General features: G+C 37.2%; 2 protein-coding genes across 4 annotated transcripts in view; one reads left to right on the top strand and one right to left on the bottom strand.

Annotated features, from left to right (window-relative positions):
- LOC140164357 (monocarboxylate transporter 12-like) overlaps positions 1 to 13,209 on the top strand; it is a 272,528-nt gene that overhangs the window by 149,561 nt on the left and 109,758 nt on the right. The window lies entirely within an intron of this gene.
- The window catches only part of LOC140164356 (uncharacterized), a 110,995-nt gene that overhangs the window by 37,230 nt on the left and 60,556 nt on the right, over positions 1 to 13,209 (bottom strand). For both annotated transcript variants that reach the window (XM_072187629.1, XM_072187630.1), the window contains one exon: positions 1,545 to 1,681. In XM_072187629.1, the coding sequence (XP_072043730.1) occupies positions 1,545 to 1,681 (137 nt within the window). The remainder of the gene's footprint in view (positions 1 to 1,544; positions 1,682 to 13,209) is intronic.

The following is a 13,209-nucleotide window of genomic DNA, read 5'->3' on the forward strand; positions in this document are numbered from 1 at the left end:
GAGTTAGACCGGGTCTAAAGTTAGACCTGGTCTAAGTGGAATTTAGTACCAGGAGAAAGGACAATTTCTTTTACATTTTTTGAAGGTATTTTGCATTATTTTTTAACTTTGCTTTTAAATCCTTAAAATTTGCTAGCTACTCTAGTAAAGAAATAAGACTAAAGGACCATTCCTGGTGGAACTAAATTCCACTTAGACCAGGTCTAACTTTAGACTCGGTCTAACTCTTTTGTGCATACGGACCTCTGAATTCATTGATTGCCGCTCTTGAAGCCCCGAAATTTTTCTAGCCGTTCCATTGACTCTCAGATCATCGATCTCCGCTCTCATCGGCGAGTGTTTTCTGTCCTACTTTTTCAAGCCCAAAAGCTACTTTTGTGAGCCCAAAAGCTTCATAGGAATTTTCCATCAATTTCTTCCCCATTGAAACACATTGTAATGTGAATTTTGGGCAGGATTTTTGGGCTCCTTCAGCAGTGGCAACACTGGTTGGTTGTTTGTAAACAGTGATATTGCAGCACTGCCGAGTGCCGAGGCCTTCAGCTGATAAACATTTTGCTGGAAATAAATGATTTTGAGATCTCTTTTGGGAATAAAATTGCCAAATATGAGGAAAAGTACCTCAAATAATTATGTACACGTCCTTGCAGCTGGCCATAACAGTGAATTAAAAGGTAATTTACGATCTACTGGTTTGTGCAATGGCTGCCAAATTCTGCATACTTCACTCAATTATCTCATGTATGCATGGCAGTTCAATTAATGTAGCCTAAATGTTTTTCTTTAAACGGCACAGAAAAAATATTTTTGTGGGTTTGTTTTTATGGTGGGCTTTTATGTAATGATGCTGGCTGCTGCTATAATTATCAGTAGGCTATCTATAGGTAGGTCTACAGTACAGGGTTTAGTAATTTTGATTCGAATGCTGTTTTGCTTTGATGAGATTTCCATCGTAGGCCACTCAGACCAATTTTGCATAAATGGTTTTCCTGATTTAATAATTTAATTTAATGATTCCTCCAAAGATCTGTGGCAAAAACGCAACGAAATTGAACCTTGGTTTGGCCTGTGCATGATTTCGTTCCGAGACCCCCATTTTCAGATTTTGGCGGCTGATCAGTTCCCAAGACCCCCCTTTTTGGCGGTTAATTAGTTCCCAAGACCCCCTTTTTGACCGGCCGATCAGTTCCCTAGACCCCTTTTTGGCCGGCCGATCAGTTCCTTAGACCTCGAGTTCAAAACTGGCGGTGGCACACCCCTACCAAAAAAAGATTGAGTGCCCCCCCCCCTCCCCGGAGGACGGACTGACGGACGGATCTTCAGACGGAAGCGTTCCTATAATCTTTACTCTATTTCATAGCGTACGATAATTATCATGCCAAGTCAACTTAGCAACAAAAAAAAAAGTTGACTTAACAAAAAATATAAGTGAACAGTATACATAACTATACACCTTACTAGTTGTAACCTCAGACAGACAGACAGACAGACGGACAAACCAGGAATCATAATATCTCCGGTGCATTCATAAAAAATGCACTTACCTGATGTGTCGTGTAATATACATCATGACCACCAAAATCCCAAATGTGGAATTCAGGAACACCCTTGTGGTCATCTTGTTGCGATTGTAGTTGCTGTGCTACTTTCTTTGATATGGCTTCTGGTAAATTTGGTGTTCCTTAAGAAAAAAAACAAAATAGGAGGAGCAAAGTCAGGAGTTATCTGATATCGGCACATAATCAAACAGTTCATTATTGGCCCCCCTGGGTCATTATTTCTCAATTCACCCAATGGGAAACACCTCACCCCCTTCAAATTTGTTCAAAATTGGTATACAGGGTGATTTTGGCTGGCAAAGCTCAAATTTCAAATTTTAGCTTAATCGGACGTACGGTTTTCGCGCTATGCCCCACCCATTTTTTGCGATTTCGGCGAAAAATGGCGCGCCCATCAATATTGTCGCGACCATATCTCCGTAACTGTAGGTCCTACTGAGCTGAAATTGGTGTCATTATTTAGCTAATCTCTCAAAGAATCCAAATCTGCTATCATTTAGTATGTAGGAGTAAGAGAAAATTTGTGACCTTTTTTTCTGCACTTTGACCTTGAATTTGACCTTGTTGCCCACATGACCGCGAGGCGAATTTGGGTTGGGATTATACCCCCATATGTTGTCTACAAAATATCAAAAAATTGGAGGGGTAATATTTTTTGTTTTTTTGCTAGGCTTTCACAAAGCAAGCATGCAGGTGAAAACATATGTATTTAATGCATGTACATATTATATAATAGGCCTATATACAATTGGCCTATATTATAATAGTATCACGTGTACAATATACTGAGCCTACATACAAAATTACAGTTTTTCAACCACATGCTTGCTTTATGAAAGCCTAGCAAGAAAACAAAAAATATTACCCCTCCAATTTTTTGATATTATGTAGACAACATATGGAGGTGTAATTCCAACGCAAATTCGCCTTCGCGGTCACGTGGGCAACAAGGTCAAATTCAAGGTCAAAGTACAGAAAAAAAGGTCATATTTTTTCTCTTCCTCCTACACACTAAATGATAGTAGATTTGGATTCTTTGAGAGATTAGCTAAAAAATGACACCAATTTCAGCTCAGTAGGACCTACGGTTACAGAGATATGGTCGCGACAATATTGATGGGCGCGCCATTTTTCGCCGAAATCGCCAAAAATGGGCGGGGCATAGCGCGAAAACCGTACGTCCGATTAAGCTAAAATTTGAAATTTGAGCTTTGCCAGCCAAAATCACCCTGTATACCAATTTTGAACAAATTTGAAGGGGGTGAGGTGTAAAATCATATTTTTTTGGGTGATTTGAGAAATAATGACCCCCCTCTATATATGTCTACACAAAATCTAAATATAATGATCAAATAACATGTAGCATTCAAAATCCCACCACTTGAATAGGATTTAGCCTAAGCAAACATTCATTCATCCATTCAATCTATCTTTATTCTGGTAAGCTCTTTCAATACATAAGTACTGATCTCCCAAGAGGTCCAGATCAGACAATATATACAATTACATGTAGAAAAATAATTAAAATGTGCAGAATACTATAATACAAAATGATGATATGGGAATGATACAGTAATGTACATTGTATAATACAAGCATGACAAAATATTATAATATTAATACAGGTAATAGTAACAATATATCATTACCAAAAACAAACTCATAATTACATAATTATATAAAGGCTACACACAGTATTGTTAAACAGCAATAGCATTCTTGAACTCATACATACTCATGGCCATAAAGTTTGAACGAATGTTCTGAGGGAGATTATTCCAGAGTACTGCAGCTCTGTAATTGAAGGTTCTTTTACCAGCAAGAATATTCCATGCAGGAACAATCAGGGCATTATGGGTTTGACTTCGAGTACATTTGTTATGTGTTGCGTGTGAGAAAGTGAAAAAAGATGAGAGGTAGGATGGAGCTATTTGTTTCAGACACTTGAAAGTAACAATCAGGGATTGATTATCCCATCTACAATTAAGTTTTACCCAATTCAGGTCTTCCATCATTTGGTCAATTGGAGTTCTGATGTCAGCATGGAGGAGCATACGAGCAACAAGCGGCTAGGGGACGCAGGGGTAACCTTGTCAATCAATGGTTATTCTATTGTCCACCAAAGTTAAGCTTATGACATCACCAATACGTTTATATCCATGATCAATCCAATCGATAGGCAATTATCCCCAGAGGACCACTGTGCGAAATTGACCAAGTTTAACATGTGCGCATACATGTAAATCTGCATGGAATAAAAATTAAACAATTATAAAATATTACAAGTTAAAATGAAATAAAATTTTATAATAATAATGAAAAATCATCACTATGTTATAAATAATGATAATAGGCCTAATAACAACTTTTATGTTAAATCATTGACCATTTATAATATAAAACTACCAAGTAATCTATATTTTAATGTGAAGGTCTGAAAGGCCATCCCGGCAAACACAAAGCATTTTTGGGTTTTGGCTTTGGTGAAAAAAAACCGTTTGAATAACATTAAATGTCGGGTTAAATAAAGGTCATGAAAACATTTTAAAACGTTTTGTATGGAAACACACTACAAAAATATTTTTTAAATGTTTTCAAAATGTTATTGAAAAATATTTTCTGCTAACATTGTTTGCCAAATATTTTGTCACCAGTTAAATAATGATATGTTTGAGAATATTTGAGAATAAGTTATGAAAGTTTTATTCCCTTTTATATATAGGGCCTAGGGGGAAGTGGGGCAAATTGGTCCACCTAATGTCCCATTTTGCCCCACCAGATTTTACTCGGTGCCAAAATGGTGCCCGTCAGCCCCCGGCTTCATTATTCTATTAAGGAGTCTAAGGCGTCCCATTTTACCCCACTGCGAAATTGTTGCTGTAAAGAGGCTGGGGTTAAATGGGACAGCTGGGGTAAAATGGGACGCCATTGATTTACTATGGGATTTTTTTGTTGGGGCAAAATGGGACAGTGCGAGTTAGCACACAGTAAATCAATAGCGTCCCATTTTACCCCAATTTGACACATTTCTAAAAGAAAACTGTTCTTATAATTTTCGAAGAAAAAAGTAACAATTTTTACTTTAATTAATTGAAAAGGTAGCTTAGAAGTTATTTTTTAATTTGAGAAACACTAATCCGGGCCATTGATTTAGTTATTTAGCCTCCAGTCGTGACCTCTGCTTAGATATGAAAACAAAATGTAATATTGATTTAGATGATTTCGACCCTCAGAAGTTCCTGTTTTAATGAAGAATGGTACTTTTAATTGGTTGGAAATATAAATAGACATTATATCAAAGTTATTTTGTTGCAAAAATGTTCAAAATGTGATTATTTTAAGGTATAAAAGTGTTTTCGAAATCACTGTCCCAAATTACCCCGTGTCCCAATTTACCCCAGTCTACCCTACCCTTTATATAACCCGACATTTAAACATTTTCTGGCAACCTTTTCTAACCTTTTGCGAATAATGTTGAAAACTCGAAAACATTTTGTGTTTGCTGGGATAATTGAACATAATTCAAAATTTGAATAACACAATATATAAACTGAGACTATTATACCCGATGTAACAAAAATAATATTGCAAAACTATAATACTAATAAATACGCATTCCTATAACAATTTGAGAATTATTAAAGTGCTTAGTTTTAACCAAACAAAAAAAACACAAAGCGCATTTTAATATAACATTTTTCTGCTAAATTGAATTGGTATTTGTATTCAATTTAGGCCTATATTTTATGACAAGATATTTAGGCCTATGATAATGATAAAAAAAAAAGTTTTAATTTCTTTAAGGCCAAATAAAAAATAAAACATGTTTCACGTCCCCTCCCGCTTCCTTTTTTGAGGTTTCTTCAATTTAATTTTTATTTTTTGAAATTCAGTTATAACTTTTCAACAAATATGTCTAGGAAGTAGAGATGCTTTCTATAGCCTTGCTAATACACAAGCAACACTTTTATAAGGTTTTGTGATAGTTAAAGGGGGCCTATCCCTCAGAACAACAAATAAAAAGAGGCCTCCTCCTTTTTCCAGGCATTATAGTTTACGCTAAAACAGCACTAATTATGGGTATTTACACTGATTTTGCGATAAAAAAAAAAATAAAAAGCCCCCTCTTCCTCCTTTTTTTCAAAAACCCGGACGTGAAACATGTTTTTTATTTTACTTGGCCTAATAAATAAAAATCTAATATATCTTATATTCTTATAATATTATCATTATTTTGTTTATATTTTTATTATTGTTTTTTTAAATCGTAATCATAAAGAATAAATTAAGTCATGACAACTTGTTGTTGAGTGCTGAATCCAGGTACCTGGCTGAATCACCTCGTAAAGTATTAAAGTGCGCCGCCCGTTTAATTCCATGATCTTGATCCTGCTTTTATCGATATACATCGACCACTTATCGGACTAAGTATTGAACACAATGGATGAAGTATTTGATTGACAAGGTTACCCCTGCGTCCCCTAGCCGCTTGTATACGAGCAAGCTTGTTCTGCAAGACCTGGAGCTCATGATGATGATAAGCATTGAAATTATTCCATACAGAGCTACAATAGTCAAAATGAGGGAAGACTAGAGCTTTAGCGAGCATGTTCACAGTACTAGGTGGAAGATAATTCTTGACTCTACCAATGACACCAATACGTTTAGATACATTAGATGACATATAATTTACATGTTCACTCCAAGATAAGTTTGGATCAAATACAACACCTAAATATTTATATTTATTTACAATTTCTATGCTCTCGTTTCCATAGGTAAGAGATATGTCATTAAATTTACTTAATTTCTGACTAGAGCCAAAGAGCATGATCTTAGTCTTCTTAATGTTTAAAGTGAGTTTATTAGACTTGAACCATCTAGCTATCATATCAAGGTTACTCTTGAGATCAGTCTGTAATATTGTTGGATCTGGTGAACTAACTAATAGAGTTGTATCATCTGCATACATTACACACTTACAATTAACAGAATCCGGTAATGAATTAACAAAAATAATAAATAACAGAGGACCCAATATTGATCCTTGTGGTATCCCAATATTAATATCTTTAAAATCAGAAAGAGTAGAATTTATATTGACAGCTTGGGATCTACCACTCAGATATGATTTGAACCAGTCCAGTGACATGCCAGTGATACCATATGATACAATTTATCAAATAAAAGATCATGATTTACTGTATCAAAGGCTTTTTTAAGATCTAAGAAAATTGACCCAGTTACTTTACCGTCATTCATGTTACTTAAGATATAATCAGTTACATCTAGAAGAGCAGTACTAGTACTGTGATTATGTCTAAAACCTGACTGACATGGATTTAAAATATTGTTTAAAGTAAGTTAATACACACCTATGACGTCGCGCTATTGTTTTAGCGCTCCATTATTTTCCACGAATGGAGCGATGATTACAATAACACGCCATTCGTAATGCCTTTCTCTTTTTTCTGAGACCAAATACTTGTCAGGGAAAGAGTACTGGCATTCACGAATGTAGTGTTAATAACAATTGCACTTTCGAAAAGCAAGTATTTGCGAAAAGTGCAGTATAATTGTTATCATCACTTCATTCATGCAAAACAATGATACGAATTATTAGTCCTCGAAGTAAACTTTATAAATCTAATGACACGTAATTAAACTGCAGATGGGATGAAAAGCCGACCATCAATTTTGAACTTTCATATTGAACATAAACATTTTTCCAAAAAGACCTACATTTTGTTTTAGTGTTTTGAGCTATTATCTTCAATAATGAAGGTCAAAATTTTCATATGATGGACGTATGCTGTTCACCCAAACTTCATACTCTTTAAGTGCATATCGTTAGATTTATACAATTACTTTGAGGACTTTTAAATTTCAAAACTATATATTTTAATAATTTGCCATAAAATGTGTATTATATCGCGAATTTTAAAAAATCAAAATTTAGGACATTCCTCATATTCAAATTGCAATTCGATGTGTCTGATGTGCTCTCAGGTCCCACAAAAATACGTGAAAACGTCGCTATCCGAGCCCTTAAACATAAATTTACAATGCAATCTGTGAAAAGCAAGGCAAGATCATAACGGGCAGGTTAAATTGTTGGCTAAGTTGTAGGCCTACTTATTATGCAAGATATGTTTTTAGCCTCACTTTGGAAAATACTTATTTTAGGCTTCATTTATTAGACCCGTATACTTTTAATATTTGGACCTTTCTTTCCACGCTCAATTTAGGTAAACAAGGCGGTTCTCGAACCACGAGTCTCGCCTGCTTTCGCGATTGCCTGCTTTTACAATTACTTTTGGTAGAAGTAAATGAACCTGCAACAACCCATGGCGATTTGCCTGTTCAATTTGAGCTTGATTGGACCAATATTGGAATTTGACCTTTGATCCCTAAATTTTGGTGGGTCTCGGCTGGGCACAATTACCTGGCTGATGGTGACTGTACCCACCAAGTATCATGCCCATCTGACAATTTTGACTAATTTGACCTCAAATGACCCCTACTGACCCCAAAAATTGGGCTCTAAATGTTGACTGTACCAATCAAGTTTCATGCCCATACAACAGTTTTTAGTCATTTGACTTCAGATGACCTCTGAGTGACCTCAGATGACCTTGCAATGACTGTCCAAAAATTTGGCTCTAAATGATGACTGTACCCACCAAGTTTCATGCCCCTGTGACAGTTTTAGAAATTTGACCACAGATGACCCATGGGTGACCTCAGATGTCCCTGAAATGACCTTCCAAAAATTTGACTTTAAATGTTGACTGTAACCACCAGGTGTCATGCCCATATAACAGTTGTAAGTAATTTGACCTCAGATGACCCCTGGGTGACCTTGGATGACCCAAAAATGACTCTAAATTTTGACCCCCTCAACTTCGAGTGTGTGGGAGGGGGCCACATGGGGGGGTACTAGTGTGCATGAAGACTACATTGTATGATAGACCATTTTTGACATAAAACCTGTTTTAGACATTTTTTGAAAAAATGCTTCCTTCACCCTAAAAAGGTGGTTTTAAATGTTCAGTTTCCTATACTTTTGTACATGAGACATTCTTCAAAGTCTTTTTCTGGCCTAATAACTTGGCCTACACGACCGAAATTGATATATGTAATGCGCAATATAACAAGTATCGTCGGATCCGTAGCGGTCGCTGCGGGACAAGGAATTCAATTTTGCAGTGTTGGTGTCTTTGAAGCAGGTTTTTTTTCTTTGACCCCTATTTTGACCTGTAACCCCTCTGTGAGCTTATCCTTTGAGGGCGCTCATCTTAAAATAATGCCAGAAAGGGTATTTCCATCCACGGGACAAAGCGTCTTGACATCAAAAGTGTTCGGAAACCAATTTCGGACACTTTTGATGCCCAAACGATTTTCGGGAAGAAGTCGTCTTGACATCAAAAGTGTTCGGACACCGATTTCAGACACTTTTGATGCCCAAACGATTTTCGGGGACAAAGCGTCTTGACATCAAAAGTGTTCGGAAACCGATTTCGGACACTTTTGATGCCCAAACGATTTTCGGGAAGAAAGCGTCTTGACATCAAAAGTGTTCGGACACCGATTTCGCACACTTTCGATGCCCAAACGATTTTCGGGGACAAAGCGTCTTGACATCAAAAGTGTTCGAAACCGATTTCGGACACTTTTGATGTCCAAACGATTTTTTTCGGGGACAAAGCGTCTTGACATCAAAAGTGTTCGGAAACCGATTTCGGACACTTTTGATGCCCAAACGATTTTCGGGAAGAAAGCGTCTTGACATCAAAAGTGTTCGGACACCGATTTCGCACACTTTTGATGCCCAAACGATTTTCGGGGATAAAGCGTCTTGACATCAAAAGTGTTCGAAACCGATTTCGGACACTTTTGATGTCCAAACGATTTTCGGGGACAAAGCGTCTTGACATCAAAAGTGTTCGGAAACCGATTTCGGACACTTTTGATGCCCAAACGATTTTCGGGAAGAAAGCGTCTTGACATCAAAAGTGTTCGGACACCGATTTCGCACACTTTTGATGCCCAAACGATTTTCGGGGACAAAGCGTCTTGACATCAAAAGTGTTCGAAACCGATTTCGGACACTTTTGATGTCCAAACGATTTTCGGGGACAAAGCTTTCAAAAAAAAAATTTCGAAAACAAATTTCAATTTCCTAACGGACGGACTAACAGACGGAGAGACATGCTGATTTATTGAGCTGCTACCCGCAGCTAAAAACAATATTTCATTAAATTTTTGACCCCCCCCCCTCAACTTTGAGTGTGTGGGAGGGGCCACATGCGGGGGGGTACTAGTGTGCATCCTCTGGTCATACTACCCCCTACCACATTATGTTGACCGTACCCACCAAGTTTCGTGCCCATACGACAGTTTAGTCATTTGACCTCAGATGACCCCTGGATGACCTTGGGTGACCTTGACGCACTAACCAATACAAACTTGTTCTGTCAGGGGTGAAGATGCACCCACCCACCAAGTTTGGAGAACGTGCGACCCCTAGTCTCCGAGAAAATAGGTTTTTGCATTTTATGCATAAATTATGCAAATTAGGTACTTAATTAATTACCATATTTTGCGCTGAAAATCGCATCGGGTTGAGATCCTCTGGTCATACTACCCCCTACCACATTATGTTGACCGTACCCACCAAGTTTCGTGCCCATACGACAGTTTTTAGTCATTTGACCTCAGATGACCCCTGGATGACCTTGGGTGACCTTGATGCACTAACCAATACAAACTTGTTCTGTCTCGGGTGAAGATGCACCCACCCACCAAGTTTGGAGAACGTGCGACCCCTAGTCTCCGAGAAAATAGGTTTTTGCATTTTATGCATAAATTATGCAAATTAGGTACTTAATTAATTACCATATTTTGCGCTGAAAATCGCATCGGGTTGAGATCCTCTGGTCATACTACCCCCTACCACGTTTCATCATCATAGGGCTTAGGGATCTTACGAATCCCCCATACAGGTCCACAAGGCGGATTTCTTCAGATTTCCAACCATATTTGTAGAATCGTTCCGCATAAATTATGCAAATTAACAACTAAATGCGCATACTTTTCGCCGAAACTAATCAGGTGATCAGCAGATGTGTATCATAGCTGCCACCAGGTTTCGTTACCATGCGCCCGACGGATCTTGAGATAGTCTGTCCACAAACTCCGCTATCAATTTGCGCTGATTTTCGCATAAATTATGCAAATTAGCTATGTTAATTTGCATATTTTTCACCGAAAACATACGGTAACGGAGCAAACTTGGATACCCTTCCTCCCACCAAGTAGCGTCGCCGTAAGTCTTACGGTTCCCCAGATACAGCTCCGGACGGACACACATACATCCACACACACCCCCCCACACACACACCCCCACACACACGCACGGACAGACAGAAATAGTGATTACTAAGTCCCATCCTGAACAAAGTTCAGGCGAGACAAAAAGGGAAGTTAACTTTTATAACATTTTTTCTTCTTTATATTTTTATACTACATTTTCAGTGTCTTTTCCTATTCCAGAAAAATACAGAACTAATTTTTTGAATAAAAAAATATTGTCATGTTTTGCCAAATGAAACATAGCTAAATCCTAATCCTTTAGCTAGTCCTAACTGGCACTAAAAGTCAAATTTCAATATTTGGTCAATTTGAGGTAAGTCCCAAAACATGCAATTTTGCATGTTTTCTTACAATTGTAGTGACAAAATTGTAAGACTTGGCACAAGTCTAAGCATTCAAAATCTTGAGTATAGGCTAAGAGTTGCTCATAATTTTAATATCACATGTCATTTTTGCTAATTGGATATTAAAAAGATTGGAAAATGTGTTTTCCAAATTATTAGAATGCATGAACTTGAAATTAGTCTTTGTTCAAGTCTTTGGGCCTGACTGTCACAGAATACGAAAAAGGTCGAAAAACACCCTAAAAATGTTTTTCGCCCTTATTTCCAAAAAATTGACCTAATATTAAAATTTGACTTTCATTGCCAGTTAGGACTACAACCTAAAGGATTAGGATTAAGCTATGTTTCATTTGGCAAAACTGATAATATATTTTAATCCAAAAAATTATGTATTTTTCTGGAATGGGGCGTGGGCAACATATTGCTACATTCTGTACCTATGCATTTAGGCCTATGAATCTGTTTATTTTTTAATTGTTTGCTTTGGGCATGTTTAATAATGATAAAAGCCACAGTAGGCCTATTTTCTGTATAATTTTATTTGGCTTTCGTACAAGCTGCATTTTGTTTCATCTGACGGTATTTTGGCATGCTTGAATATCGATCAACATACATGATCAGTAGGCCTATCCGATAATTAATTTTATAATGTTACGGATACTCCATGGGTCTGGAAGTTGAGGTCGGAGCTTTTATTTCGCGTCGAAGGCGGCGAAGTTTTCTTCTTTTTTTTGGGGGGGGGGGGTGGTTGTTGTTGGTGGTGGTGTTTTTTTTTTTGCCCTCGAAGTACAGGGACATGAAGGTAAAATGGTTTTTAATACATATAGGGCCAACCCAGTTGTAGTAACTACAAATTTCGAACGTTTGAGGACTTTTAAACTCTAAACACTAACAATGTTTAATATTTAAACATGGCGTTTAAGAAATCGTTTATATCGTCAGTGTTTATAACACTTTGATGTGTGTAAGTGACTTTAGAGTGCGATTATTTGAAAAGGGAATGAAAGTGTTAGTACTGTTAGGTTTTATTTTGGATTTGTAAGGGGGACTGGAAGTTGAAGTCTGGGCTTTTATTTCGCGGCGAGGGCGGCGAAGTTTTTTTTTGCCGCCGAAGTTCAGGGACATATAGGCCTAGGTAAAATGGGTTATAATAGGGCCAACCAAATAAAACAAAGTTTACACATTTACAATTCTCTTACCTTTCTTCGGCCAAAAGAAGAATCATGCCTGATTTAAGTCCTTAATTGTGAGAATCAACGATTATATCCTCGGAATAGTTCCATCATTACAATTACTCAAATTCAACGAAGCTAAAAAATAGTGTTCACAACTGCATGGTTGCTCAGGTATAGCGGCAGGTCTAGCTTTCTTGAGGTACACTACTGTTATGACCATTTTGCCAATTTTCCTTATTATGCAAAATAGAGACCTCGACGCAGCTACTTCAATATTTAACACATTAGAAGTGGGCATAAAGACCTATTGATGGTCTAATCACTTGAATGATTTTGCAAATCTACGTTTATTTAATTTGTGTAACAAACATTTTAAATCTTTATAATTCAAGAGGGTGGTTACGGATGATTTGAACTAAACACCTGGATCGTGATGGGTAATTCTATAGAAATTTTACCTAAAGCTAAGTCAATGTATTTTTCAATCGCACCTGCACAATCATTGTTATTATTACGGTATCAATCTGCAATTGATCAATTTGTAAATGAGCAACCTATTTCTATAACACTCCATTCGTGGAAAATAATGGAGCGATAAAACAATAGCGCGACGTCATAGATGTGTATTAAGTCGGTTAATGGCCGCGGATTAGAACGTGAGTGAATAAGAATGGCCTGGGCGCTTCTCGCCGCGGCCATTCTTATTCACTCACGTTCTAATCCTTGGCCATTATCCTATACATAATTGTAAAGTTG

The sequence above is a fragment of the Amphiura filiformis genome, chromosome 11 (assembly GCF_039555335.1).
Source record: "Amphiura filiformis chromosome 11, Afil_fr2py, whole genome shotgun sequence".
NCBI lineage: Eukaryota > Metazoa > Echinodermata > Ophiuroidea > Amphilepidida > Amphiuridae > Amphiura > Amphiura filiformis.